The 15,370-nt window shown below is 35.9% G+C and overlaps 1 protein-coding gene across 2 annotated transcripts in view; it reads right to left on the bottom strand.

Annotated features, from left to right (window-relative positions):
* The window catches only part of SIEL (ARM repeat superfamily protein), a 105,100-nt gene that overhangs the window by 72,532 nt on the left and 17,198 nt on the right, over positions 1–15,370 (bottom strand). For both annotated transcript variants that reach the window (XM_089827086.1, XM_089827085.1), the window contains exon 2: positions 15,169–15,246. In XM_089827086.1, coding sequence (XP_089683212.1) covers positions 15,169–15,246 — 78 coding nt within the window. The remainder of the gene's footprint in view (positions 1–15,168; positions 15,247–15,370) is intronic.

The following is a 15,370-nucleotide window of genomic DNA, read 5'->3' as shown; positions in this document are numbered from 1 at the left end:
ATGCCTGACATGGTGGTGGCCTCTAGTACTGATGGCACGAAGACTAGAGATGTTGTATCAAAGATCATGTGTGATATTGGTGAGCCGGCAGTTGGCATGCTTCGTGCTAGTAATACTACTCCCTTGGTGATGTCTTCGGAGGTAGTAGTCAGTTCCAACATGGTTAATGATCGATTGCAATCTGAGCCACTGACTAAGATTGGCGCATTCTATCGGCATTACACTGTGAGGTATGCTCATCAATTTACCTTTGATGACCATGTTGATGAGATGATGATACAGAGATGTACTTTGGTTCCTAGTGCTTGTCATCAGTTATGGGACGGTTTGACGCCTCGGGATGAGAGTTGTGATGGGCGTGACATGGTGATAGGTTCTACGGTTGACAGCTTGATAATACATGACTCAGAGCAAGAGTTTGGGAGTGATGCTTCAGCGGTTGTTGTTATTGATTCTACGCCTTAGACTATGACATCTCCTGACTTAACTGGTGATCAGTCACAGTGGGTTGTATCACTTGTTCATGGTGAGCTGTTGATTAAGGTTGGTTCTTTTTATCAGCATTATACTGCAAGGTATGTACATCAGTTAGCATTTGATCCTTGTGTTGAGGAGTTGATGGCAGGCAAATTTGGTTTGGGTTCCATTTCTTGTTGTTTATCTTGTGATGTCTTTTCACCATCAGCGGTGCATGGGAGTTATGGTTATGAGACAGTGGACGGTGATCTGCAGAGTTGTGTTGACTGCAGGAGATGTGCAGTGTGTGGATTCTCCATACTTGGTGCAGTTTCATTCGGGAGCTTTCACCATTGTAGCAGAGTTGGAGTGTGCATTCCGCATAACACGGTGGGTTGTGTGGATGGTGTTTATTATGTTGACAGTTTGGGTGATCTACTCTACTTGGGGTCTAATATTTTGAGAGTTTGTGCCTCGTGGGTTCCTGACTGTGGCAATAGTGGATTTGGAGTTCAGTTGCACCGTGATTCACGATTCATTTATGGATTCTTCTTGGTTAATTTTCAGAGGTTGTTGCAGGAGCCTATGTTGACTGACAGCAGTATAGTTCATGACTACATTTGGGATCCAGGTGGATTGATTGGGTTGTTGTTCGGCCATTGCTTGGGGACAAGCAATTTTGGGAAGGGCGGACTGTAATGTCCCCTTTTTAGCATTCATAGCATGATGTTGTCGTTAGCCTATTTCCCCACGGTCCCGTAGGCTAACTAAGACATTAAAGAGGCTTAGAGGCCATTTGGTTTAGATAATTTCAGTTGCAAGTCTTTCTGAGGGGTTTAGAGGCAACTTTGGGCATACTTACTATTTATAGTAAGTCATCTTGGACATGGGCGGACATCCAGTGGCAACGGTATGTCGATGGTAATTGTTTAAAATCGACAAGAAGACTTGTTTATCATTGATAAGATTTGTTATGCATTGATAAAGCTATTTTATAAAGTTAAATTTAAATATTTAACTTTATTCATGCATAGACTATAGTTTGTGGGAAATATTTAAATTAAAAGTCCCCTTTATTTTATAACACATTCGAGACATAAGTTACATAAAGGGAGTTATGTTTTATCCCACATTGAAAAAATGGAGGATGAAGCTCTTGTGAGAACACTATAAAAGAAATGGAAGAGCTTCTTTTAAGCATGATTGGGAAAATCAAAGAAATTGGAAAATTTTCTGGAGATCATGTCTCAATAGTTTGAAGGACGAAATCCCTTCAAGCTGAAAATCTTGACGCCATTGAAAGATATGGTCTTGAGATTCAATAGGGTAGCAGTCTGAAAAAAGAAGATACGAAAAAGCAGCCCAAAAAAGCGGAACCAAAAAAGCAGGCCGAAAAAGTAGTCCGAAAAAGCGGAACCGAAAAAGCAATCCAAAAAAGCAGTTCGAAAAAGCAAATCGGAAAAGCAAAACAAAAGAGGCAGCATTGAAGAAAATTATTACAGCCATCTACAACGAGGTTCCTTTATTAGTATTGTTTTTTTAGGGTGTTATAAGTTTCAGCTGTAAGTGTGCATTATACCAGCATTATCATTTTGTAATCCATGCAAATGCCAAAGTCTTGGCCATATTTCATGAGCATTGTATTTTTTCATTGCAATTAAGAAGATAATAGTTGCTGGTGTCATTTAAGCAATTTAATATCATTATTTATTAGCGAGTTAGTTTGCATACCAACTGTTTGTAAAAATGTCAGTTGGCTGTACGTGTTCATTTCTCATGCTTAGATCATATATATGCACTGAATATTGTCAAAATTAGTAGCACACTCATGTTAGGTCATTGTGTAGTCCATTATAGTCTTCTAGCACAAGATTCTCATTGATTCAAAATTGTAAAAAGAGTCATTTAAAGCCAGCTGAAATACTATATCAGTCATACATCCCTTGCATGTGAATTGTTTGATGAAATTCCTTGAGCCCTCATCAGCATTTTTTGAGAGCAGATTTGAGGAGGGTTATTACAGTGGTATGAGAGCTTGCTTGCAAAGCGTTTGACGAAATGTCAAACCACTGAAGTATAGAGTTTTTTGGTGTTTGAAGAAGTTATAACCTATTGGGGTTATTACATTGGTGGGGGCAACTAGCAAAAAGAAGTGAAAACAATTTAGGCTATGCATAATTAACCATGGATCTTCTCTACTGTTATCATGACAAGCTTTCATACCTAGAATACAGTAATCTAGCTTTTCACTTGAATGAAAGCTTCTACCAAATAAGTCGAGCGCAAACTATTATTACTAGTACGAAGTAATTGGTAAAATACTTGCTTGTTATTAATAGAGACCAAGAGGTCTATATATACAAAAGAATAAAGTGATGTTTTCTTAGGAAACAATCATAAAGAATAGAAATATTCTATTCTAGCTAAAAGAAAGCTAAAAAAGCTAACAGATAACTACAGCTAACTAAATATTAGAAACATTCTAATATTTACAATAGATTACAAATAGATTACCATTAACTAATAATAGACGTTTATCTATTATCGTAATACCCTCCCTTAATGATTAATCTATCCACAACAAGAAGATGTCCTCTGAATTTGACAAACTTATCAAGATCAACAGACTTGCTGAGAATGTATGCAGTTTGATCTATGGTTGGGACATATTGCAAATCTATTGTCTCGTCTTCAATCAGTTGTTGTATGTAGTGACAGTGAACATCGACATGCTTGGTTCGTTCATGGAAGACTGGATTTTAAGCTAACTTGATAACGCCTTCATTATCAACAAACAGAGTAGTCGGTCTTGTTGGTAACATCTGCATATCTCCAAGCATCCGACAAAGCCAAATAGCTTCACATCCTGCCTTAATAGCCCCTCTGTATTCAGGCTCTATAGAGGAGAGAGAAATTGCTTGCTACTTCTTACTGGTCCATGTGACTGCACTGGATCCCAAATTGAACACATCTAGAAGTTGACTTTTTATCGTCAACAGAGCCTACCCAATCTGAATCTGTGAGCCCACTGAGTCTAGGATTAGAACTTCGAGAGTACAGAAGTCCATAATCTGAAGTACCCTTCACATAACGAAACACACACTTTGCTGCCATCCAATTATCAGCCTTAGGAGTTGTCGTAAAGCGTGACATGTAGTTGACTGCAAAGTTAATGTCAGGCCTAGTAGCAAAGAGGTAGATGAGGCTACCTACTAGTTGCCTGCATGTAGTATCATCAACGGAAGGAGAATCAAACTTTGTGGATAACTTGAGACCTTTCTCCATAGGTGTAGATACAGACTTGCAATCCTACATATGGAATTTGTCTAATAGAGCCCTAGCATATTTGGACTAAGAGATGAATATACCAGAAGATTGTTGCCAAACCTCAAGACCTGAGCAATAATCCATGAGCCCAACGTCTGTCATATCAAAAGACTAGCATAAATTTTGTATGATTCCCTGAATCAAAGATGTTGAATTGCCAATGATGATCAAATCATCCACATAAATAATGAGAAGGATGATGTGACTGTCAGTAGTCTTGATGTACATATTTGAGTCTGAAGAACTCCTCTTGAAGCCTTGATCACTGAGGTACTTATCAATTTTTATGTACCATGCCCGAGCAGCTTGCTTCAAGCCATAGAGAGCTTTTACCAATCTAAGAACCCAATGGTCTTTACCAGCGACTTTGAAACCAGGAGGTTGTGTCATGTAGACCTCTTCATGGAGATCACCATTCAAGAAAGCACTCTTGACGTCCATCTAATGGACCTTCTAGCCAAACTATGCTGCCATGGCTAGGACTAATCTGATTGTGCTCATCTTTACAGTAGGAGCAAAGGTCTCCTCATAATCAATGCCCTAACGCTAAGAAAAGCCCTTCGCAACTAAACAAGCTTTGTACTTATCCAAAGTACCATCAGATTTGTATTTGATTTTGTAAACCCATTTGCAGCCAATGGGTTTCTTCCCTGGTGGAAGATCAAAAAGGGCCCAGGTATTATTCTTCAACTGGCTCTGGTGTTCAGATGTCATGGCCTATTCCCACTCTGGAATTCCTTTAGCCTCGAAATATGTTTGAGGTTCAAACACACTATGAATGTTGGCCATGAGAGAAAAGTTAACAGACTCTGTAGGTTTGCTCTTTTTCCAAGCAATTCTCCCATCAATGAGTTCATCATCACGAAGATCAACAAGTGTCTTAACCCACCACTTAGGTCGGAGAGGAAAATGACCAACATTAGTATCAAGAGATGCTTGGTGATCAGGTCCTCATCAGAAGAATATGGATCAAACTCAAGTGAAGCATCTACATATCGAAGTGATCCTACAGAAGAAGCTGGAGGTGTCTATAGAGGGATCAGTGGTATAACTAGAGTTGCAGGAGCTACTAGAACCCTCCCATGAGATGGATCTAATGGAAGCTTAACTCCCAAATCACGAGACTTCATAGGCTAGTCTGTTGGATCAAGAACAGGAGAAACAAGCATGAATGGTCCTCGCTACTCATCAAAGACTGCATCACGACTGTACAAGAGACGAGATGTCTTAGTGTCAATCAAGTAGTAAACTTTGTGAAGAATATTGTATCCAACAAGCATGAGTTTCTGACTCTTGGCATCCAACTTGGTGTGTAATGCATCAGAGATCCAAACAAAAGCAAGGGAGCCAAAAACCTTCAAGTGATTGATTCTGGGCTTGCGACCTAACCAAGCCTCTTTCAAAATTTTACCTTTGACCACCACTATGGGTGATCGATTCAAAAGATAAACTACAATGTTGACTACTTCTGCCGAAAACTTCTTCGAAACATGTCTTTGTTCGAGCATGGATCGAGCCATCTCGGTGATTGTTCTATTTCGACATTCAACTACATTGTTCTGTTGTGGTGTGTGGTTAACTAGCGTTTAATGCCATTTGTATCCAAGAAGCTTGAGAAATCATTAAAACAAAATTCCACCTCATTGTCTGATCGAAGAGTAATAATAGATTTACCATACTCTTTTTTAACTAAAGGTTTAAACTTTTGAAATACAAGAAATGGATCTGATTTCTTTTGAAGGAAATACACCCACATTTTTTCTACTAAAATCATCAACAAACAACAGAAAATACCTGGACTCAAAAATAGGAGTGGCCATAGGGCCACAGATATCGACATGAACAAGTTGAAGTACCTGAGAAGCTCACCATGAATCCCCATTGGTGAAAGGTGTGCTATGTTGCTTCCCAGCCTAACATACATCACAAACTCCAAATCGTTGAGTCTGAATGTCTGGCAATCCAAGGACAAGCTCTTCCTAAGCAAGTTGTGAGAGATAATACACATTTAAGTGCCCATATCACTGATAGTAAAGTGTGCTAGCAAAAGACCACCGAGCAGCCATAGCTAAGTCTCGAGAATCACCAGAATCAGTAAGTCGGAAAAGAACATAATCCTCAAGACCCACTGTAACAATAGACTGAGTCGCCCTATTAGTGAGGGTACACTGATGTGAACTGAAGGTGACAATCAATTGTGGACAATGTCACAACAACTGACTAATTGAGAGTAGATTTAGTTCCATCCCTGGAACGTAGTACATATCAAGGAAAATGATATTCCTCCCAACGGACTGTATCTAAATGTCACCTTTGCCGACAATAGTGTACTCTTCTCCGCCACCAAAAATATAGAATCTGTGTAAGGCTAGTAGTTAGTGAACCAGTCTCTACAGTGAGTGAAGTGATGAGAGGCACTTAAATTAATGTACCAAGAAGACGACTTCACGTGATTTGTAGGTCTTTTAGCCATGAAGGCGTAAAAGGTAGATTTCGTCTACTCAGTGTGATTTGCACTATTTGCTTTGGGTTGTGAACCTAATTGCTTAGATTGTGCAGCTAAGCCTTTCTAAAATTCAACCTTCATGTGCCCAAACTTGTGGCAATAGTTGCATTGAATGTTCTTCCTGGAGCCGTCTGAAGCTGGAGCAAAAGACTTCTGCTGCGATGACTATTGAAACTTGTCTTCATCCTTCTGAAAGGATTTAGCAGCAAAGGCTTGCTCTGTGGAGTTGGAGCCGGACCTACTACCGAACTATTGTTCCCACCGATCTTGTTGAAGCAGAAGTGTGCAAAGATGAGTTAACTTCAAATCAACACCAAAAGACGTGATGTTGAGAGTCTCGATAAAATGCTCGTAGGTGTAACAACCACTTTTTCTGGGTCTTATTTAACAACTAACATATCCAAGAATTACAGTTATTACTTCAGTTTCATAGGAAGACAGTTAAATTAGTTATGTTCATATGAATGACATTAACGGATTAGATTTAGTTAAGTAAAATTTTATAACTAAGAATTGAAAACACCATCAATGAATTTACTATGGAAATTAAAATCGACATACCATGGAATTAGAGACCAAAATATATCTAGGGATGCTTCTGCAACCACCCAAGTTAGTCCACAAATACCACTATATCAATTAGAGTATCACATACTGTTGTATCAATTAGGGCATCAATTACCATTGGATCGTTTAGGGCATCAAATACTATTGTATTATTTGGCGGGTCAATACCATTGTATCATTTAGGGCTTTAGAAACCACTATATCATTTAGGGCTTCGAATACCACTGTATCATTTAGGGCATCAGATACCATTGTATCATTCATTTCCTTCTGATTGCTAAACTATGGCAATAACATAAGATTAGATGATATGCTCATAATCATTACTCTTATAAATGAAAGACTGAAATAACAATCCATTAGATAAATCTATCTCTCAAATAAATATATTTCACACTCAATTAGAAGATCAACCGATCTAACTGGTTGCCAATTATATTGACGATAAGAGTAGCTTTCATTTAAAAAAATAATTGTAACGATGATACAACTCAATTAATCTTACCTTCTACTTGAATATACATTATAAAAGTAAAAAATACGTGTTTCCGACAAACGTTTGAATGCATAGCTTATCTTTATCTGATGCACGTCCGACATCTTGTGGAGGGGAAACATTGTCAGGAGCTTAACCACCCAACCTTGAACCATAACTTATCTCCACACAATCTCTTAATGAGAAAGGCCCTCCCTACCCAGAATTAGACATGGAACACCTTGTCATCCAATGAGCATCCTAGTATCTAATCATACCACTCGACTTGACAGCAGGAGAAATACAATAAACATGATCAATGCATGAGCTATTAAATGATTCCTTTTTAAAATGATAAACATTGCTATGTCACATCTGATTCTATTTCATGTTATTGCAGATTTTTTTCTCTTATCTCTTCACCCTTTTCCTTGGCTATACAACCAAGTGAGTCCCAGGTGTTTGAATCTAAGAGCAACTAGCTCTTTCTGTTGATCCTTAACTGATAAAAGAATATTATATGTTTCCAGCTTATCACAAACTGTGACTTGAAAGAATATGTTCTTAAAAACTAGCAGAAATATCATTGATTCTGATTTCCAAATTGTATATTTAAATCATGATTCTATTGCATCTTAAATAACTCTTTCTCAAGAGGTTCTATCCAATGATTATAACTACAATTTAGCTGTTATGGAAAATGGAAACCAATAGCAATTGATAAGAAATATATAGCAATGCTTGGAACATGATTGATTATATACTTCTAGCATTTAAGAAATATATGCTTGGAATCTGTGATTTGAGAGATTATATTCTTTAGGACTTGCAGAAATAAAAGACATTCGATTCTAATTTCCAATGGCAAAAATAATTCATGGTTCCATATCTTGGACACTTTGCTATGATTTATAGTAACAACTTCCTAAGGTTGTTTAAGTATGAATGAATATAATCTGCAGTTTACTACCATGGAAATCGAAATGCATTAATAGTTGTTAAAGAAATTATAGCAATATTTGGAAAAAGATTAACCACGTGACCTGGTATAAATTCTGGAAATGTCTGAGCCTTGCTAGACGCTTGTTTATCGGTCCAAGATATGCGGCAGCCTGTACAAGAATGCCAGCATTTATATTCTACAAAGATCTGAGTTTGCAGAGGTTCAAATGGGTGTAAAGCCGAAACTATGAGCAAAGGAAAGGCGGAATAATGGAGTTGGCAATGGAAAAAGGGAGTCAATCTTGAATAAGGTAGTCAGGTGCTTGAAAAAGATATCCGCCTTCCTCTCTCAACTTCAGCAAGGAAGATTAATATAAGGCAGATCTTAACAAGAATGGCACTGCTAAAATAATGCAGAGGTTTCGAACGGAACTTGCAAAATTTTGAATGGTAATTGTCGAGTATTCGGTTGTAGATGATAGCCAACATTGAGCAAGGAAAAACGGGAATAAAAAAAGGAAGTTGGATATGTGATTTTGTTTGTATATCCCAACTCTCCCGACCTTATGAAATATATAAAAGAGTAAAAGACCCTTTGGCTTCCAAGAAGCCGTAACATAAAAGAATGTCTCGACTCTTGGACGCCAAATAAATGTGCCAAGTGTCAATCGGTTTTCAAACAAGAAAAAGAATAAAAAGATGGGAAAAGAGTTGGAAGGTTATAATTCAAAATTTATTATTCTTTATATTTATCTACGTACACATAGATTTATTTGTGAGGTGGCATCATTATATTATAAAGAAGATAATATTATGCTGTCACTTTATATTTATCTTTGTGTACGTACATAGGTATAAATTAAAATAATATTGAGAAAGATCAATCAAACCTTTAAGGGACATATTATATTTTTAATTTATTTATTTTATGTTTTAAATTGTTTATTTAATAGCTCATGTGGTTCCATCGATTTTATCATGACGGTCAAGTTGCTAGGTCCTCAACCCATTTGCCCAGTGATGGTGATGCTTCTGTGCCTAATTCTTTTCTGACAATGCTTCCACTCCTTCGACGTGCTTCCTACAAGGAAATTCTCTACAATTAAATGATATTATCATAGCAAGTTATAAATAATCATAACAGCTAACCGCCTTTTCAATTCCATAAATTTGTGATAACTAATCAACTAGCATGTTATCTTCACATGAAATTATAACAACTAACCATCTTACCATTTTGCAGGACTATAACAAATTTAACTGTCAACTGACTTCATGTGAACCTCAATGGCTATATTTTAAATTAGGTCAAAATTTGGGATGTAACATATCATTCCCCTTGTGTTTCATCGTCCTCGATGAATTTGAAATTGTAACAAGCATTATAAAGGAGCATTAAAAATTGGAATATAACGTACCATTCCCCTTTGTGTTTCATCATCCTCGATGATCTCTGAGTTCACTTTACCGTACTTGTGATCACCTCAGCATCACTTGAGTTGATCATGTTGTAGGATATTCTATTTCATATTCCTCTCATACTCATGTAGACACTCACCATATCATTAGTTTGATTCCCATATTGATATCTTCATTTGAGAGAACTTTCAAGGTTCAATAACTGAGAGTAAGATAAGAATTCAAAATTGGAATTCTTCAACTAGTAAGTTCTAGATCATAACTTGATCACATAATTTAAATCACTTATACATACCATCTAGCATATGGTACTCATTAATAAGTAGATCATCCTCGCAAACTTATAGGTTGCCTAAAAAAGGTTAATAGATCCATGTTTTCCATTTATGTAACTTCGGCCTTCATGCCCATCTTACCACAATAACATATTCATTAGAATAATCATCCCATGATAGAAATATATTTCATCTCTAAACAATATAAACAGCCAATATGTCTTGTTATTTTCATAAGCATCATAAACAAATTTACATAGGGTTCATATCGAGTAGCTCATCATTCATCTGTAAATATTTGGAAGTTTATCTTTTCCATTTGTGTGACCTAGGCTTTCATGCCCATCTTGTCAATGTAATTGTTTCAAGGGAAAACTTAAGCCAAACAAAAGTTTAAATCATTGATAGTTTCAGTTATGTAAGTGTGTTTATTCCATACTAGAGCACAAAATGACCTTGTCGTTTAATCAACATCAGAAAGGATTATCATTCAAAATCATGGTTCACAATTTTGTTGTTCCTTCAGTTCAAATTTAAAATAGATAACAAGATATTACTACCATTTCATAAGAACAGGAATATAATTGCATAAAGTAAATGCTAGGAACATTCAATTGAAAGAAATATTTAACCATCATCAGGGTTTAGAGAACATCTCATCAAGGTTATAGGAGTTGATTTGTATTGCGCAAACCTCGACATCTGGACCTAGTTTAATCTTCTCATTCTCTACTAAGAATGGCCCTCCCTCCTGGGATAAGGCACATGAACCATTTTGGTCCTACCACCCAAGCATCGTAGTGTTAAGAGTGTTCGCTCAGTAATAGTCAAGGTTGAGGATACACCTGCACCAACCCATCTTCCTGTCAGTTGGCACCACCGACCTCTTAGTGATCGATTTTAGGCAAGCATGCCTTTAATCTACCTTGGCCAAAGATTTAAATGGGCGAATGAACACCCTGATCACCACTGCTAGACTTGCCAATCATGTCATTTCTTAGTTATGTTTCATCTTTATAATTTTGCAATTTATCCTATGCCTAATTCTTTTCTAACAATGCTTAAACCCCTTCGATGTGCTTCCTACAAGAAAATTCTCCGCAATTAAATCATATTATCATAACAAGTTATAAATGATCATAACAGCTAACCGCCTTTTCAATTCCATGAATTCGTGATAAATAATCAACTAGCATGTTGTCTTCACGTGAAATTATAATGACTAACCATCTTAACATTTTGTAGGACTATAACAAATTTAACTGTCAACTAACTTCATGTGAACCTCAACGGCTATATTTTAAATTAGGTCAAAAAATTGGGATATAACAGTAGGACTTTGGTAAACTCCGAAGAGTGATAACCACAATGTCTTCTTCCTCCATCTTGTGACCGATGGTAAGCAACTAATCACGAATTTCCTAAATCCTATTTAGGTGAGTCTGGAGCAAGGTTCGCTCATCCATGATCATAGAAAACAAAGTGTTCTTAAAGAAGAAAGCTTTGCTTTTGTCAGTAGTCTCATGAAGACCTTCGAGATGTGTCCATATCTCGGCAGTTGTCTTGTCGGAAGGAATTTGAGAGAGTTGATTATCAACTACAGATAATTTGAGAAGCATCACTACCTCTTGATTATTTAAATCCCATGTATCCTAATCAATACTAGGGGCAGTCGAATGCTGTGTAACACCCAGAACAATTTGATCGATATTCCGATTTTCAAAAATTGCTATGATCCGCTGCTTCCAAGTGCCATAATTTTGACCATTAAATTTTAAGTTGTTCTCAAGCAAAATGTTTGTCAAAGATGCCATGGCATTTTTTTGTGTTGTGAAGGCACGTTCTTCGAAGCAAAAAACGGAAGACCCAAAAAATTTGAAGGATGACCCAGAAGAAAGCTTGAAAAATCTAAATAGAAAATGTTGTCGGTTTCTGGATCTACTGGCTCAAAAATTGAGGCACGAAAATTGAGGTACCCAGAAAAAACAAATGACAACCTAGTTGAGCTCTCGAAAAACCCACCAAGAATCTATAAAAAAATTGAATTCGGTACAGAAAATTAGGTTTCGAGCAAAAAAGCCCTGACTACAAGAAACCCAAAAAGAATGGCGTATTTGCAGAAAAATGCAGTGATTGGTTGCAGATCTAATGCCAGCAAAAAAAAATACTGGAATATGAATGGTAGTTGCAGAAAAACCCTAGCTTAAACCTAGGGATTTTGAAGAATTTCTCAAAAAAACGAAAACCCCAAATGGGCTTTAGAGAAAAATCTCAGAAATAATTTAGAAAATTCTTAGCAAATAATTTCAAAAGAAATAATTTTTTTGAAAAATTTTGAAGTATAGGCTCTGGTACCATATTACGAAGTAATTGGTAAAATACTTGCTTGTTATTAACAGAGACCGAGAGGTCTATATATACAAAAGAATAAAGCGAATTTTCCTTAGGAAATGATTATAAAGAATAGAAACATTCTATTCTAGCTAAAAAAGCTAACAAATAACTACAGTTAACTAAATATTAGAAACATTCTAATATTTACAATAGATTACAAATAGATTACCATTAACTAATAATAGACGTTTATCTATTATCGTAATAATTACAATCTATGTGCTCAAGACAATTATCTTAAGTTGAGTTAGAGAAGCTTTAAAGAAAAATAATAATAAAACAATAACAATGTCTTTATTAATTGTAATAAACACTAAACTAGCCAAAAATAAGCTCTTCCCCTACTTTAAGTCAGTTTTTTCCTTGTCATGTACCAATTAGAAAAAGGTGTTCTAATTAGTTGTTTCAATCTTTGAAACCTAAGATACTAGAATCCTATGGCACCCAGATCCTGCTTCCAATGCAATCCCGATCCAAATTTTGTCCTAATTCTGACAGAGTTCCAAAAAGGAATCTGGTCTCCTTGTGAGTTCACTTGAATTGTGATTCTATAGTAGTTTTACCATAGATAAAGCGTGCCTTCCACTAAGTTGAAGTAGAATTCCTTCTTGTTGTACTTTTCCTCCAACTTGGTCACTAATCACAAAATAACTGTGACTTTAAAACTTAATAAATTGTATTTATTTCCTTATTGCATTTTTATACCATGTTCGCCATCTAAATCGCCATTCTATATGAGCATTGAGACTAGTATGGAGACTAGTACGACATGATTTTTACTTAAGGGAGTTTAAGTTCTATTGTGTTTTCACCTAATAGTAACCATCAAATTGTAGTTTATCCTTGACATTGCAACTATGATTGCCCTTTTAGACTAGCTCTGTCCTTGGAATAAGTGTGCTAAATTAATAAATTAATATATCTGATTTTGGCAAAGTTAACAATTTACCACTTTAGGCACTATTTCATGTTTTATTGCTGAAACCAAATACTTGAAACAGTTTCCTTGTACCTTCACCTCCTTTAGCATAATTTTAATCCAGCACTACCAACTTTAAAGGACGCTCTTTGTCATTTTACTGAGCTTTCAATATATGGAAGAATTTTGACTTTGAGCCACTAAAAAGTGCATCCTTTGAAAGAGGTTTGAATCACTCTTACCACTTTCTACAAGAGTGAAATTGTTGAAATCAATTTTCCTATGTTTTGTTCTTGAACATGTTCTGTTCTTTAATTATTGTACTCGGCTGCCTTGTACTGATACTGCTGCCTTAAGAAGATGCTAAAAAAGATCCATCTGCCAACCTTGATAATCTTGGACTCCTTTAGCAATCTTCATCACCTCATTCTACTGCCAGGGCTACTACCAACAGAAGGAATTTCTTCATCCCTCACTTTGGAGCAAACTCGAGCACAGATAACCTGCAAGACTTGCTAAAAAAAACAAACCAGAAACAAAACCATGTTAGAACTAGACAAGGTACAAATTTGATTAGAATGACAACAAATACCTAGTTTGGGTCAATGTACCTGACTGTGGGCAAAATTTAGTTGGGCTACCAACACAAGTAACAAAAAAATTCTATTTTCAATATATGCAATAAAAGGAACCGCATGGCATACCAAAAACTGGTGGAAAATGGGCCAGTAACTCATTTAGCCCATTTCAAGCAGGGAAATGTTTGTTTTGGTCCCATAATGCAGGATATAAAAGGAAATTATTATATTTTGCAATTTGTTTTTAACCGGATTTTATAAAGATACTGTAGGTTATAAACACCTTCAAAGAGCCCTATATGACTCATTAAATTTCATATGCTGTATAATGATTTCTACTTTTTAATAGAATATAATGTTGACTGTAACATGCTCGGTATTTTGTTTGCAATGTGTATTTTTATGTGCCATTTCTATGATAATATTGATTCTTAATTAATAAGACTTTCTCTTCATTTTATGCCTGTAATTGATATATAAATACAAATTTATTATAAGACAGAAAATTAAATTTAAAATTATTATTTATAAGTTCTATCTACAATGATATCCATCTGGCCTGAGTACTGTAATTAATAATTACTGTGTGACAGAAGTAGCAGGCCCAGAGACTTACACGTGCAAACTCGCTGACTGTAAGTCCAAAGTTGTTTCAAATTCAAATGATACTGACACCTGTCATTAACAGTCTTATGATCAGCATGCCACTGATAAATTGACAGTTTTAGCATTGCTTGCCAACTTCCAAGTACCTCTGGCTTTCACAGATTCATATGAGGTTGCATTATGTCAATTTCCTCAATCAAAGACCTTAAGCTTAAGATATCTAAGAGAGACCAGACAATTCTATAAACAAGAAAAGAGCTAGCAAGTAAAATGGTCACTTTCAAAATGGGATAAGAAAAGATGAAGAAGCAATGCATAAACTCTCAAAGGACTTATTGTCTCTCCAACTATAAGAAAAATTGACCAGGCTTTGTGATACAGTAGCTCTAGTGGAAAAAGGTCAGCAATCTCATGTAATTATGCTCTTTGAAAGCAAGACAGAAAGACATGGAGTCTGTTATTTTTAAATTTTCTTTCTAGTTACACCTGAGTAAGTTAGAACAACTCAAACATATAGCCAGTGCTATGCATGTGTTTGACACTAGCATACTTCTGTATTACTGATTTACTTAAAACATTTTTGTGCAACTGTGTTATTTCAAATTCTATTTCCATATTAGAAATGCATAATATTGCTTGCTGTCTCCTTGCAGATAGAATGCAAGCTAAGAAATACATACTGCAAAAGGGAAGTTAAACCTTACCTGTAAAAATGCCTGATTTATTTGGCTTGTAGTATGTATCTCCTCTATTTTGTGTAAGACCACCACATAATCACAAACCTACATTTAAAAAGAGAAATAGATAACATTACATAACATCATCTAAAGTAAAGGCCAGTTCATTAATTATAGGCTTCTTTTATGAACAATGAATAACTTTACTAGCAACTCATGGTAATCTTAC

Source organism: Cupressus sempervirens, chromosome 4 (assembly GCF_028749045.1).
Source record: "Cupressus sempervirens isolate cs-2001-9-10 chromosome 4, ASM2874904v1, whole genome shotgun sequence".
In the NCBI taxonomy this organism is placed as follows: Eukaryota; Viridiplantae; Streptophyta; class Pinopsida; order Cupressales; family Cupressaceae; genus Cupressus; species Cupressus sempervirens.
This window is presented reverse-complemented; position numbering and strand designations above follow the sequence as displayed.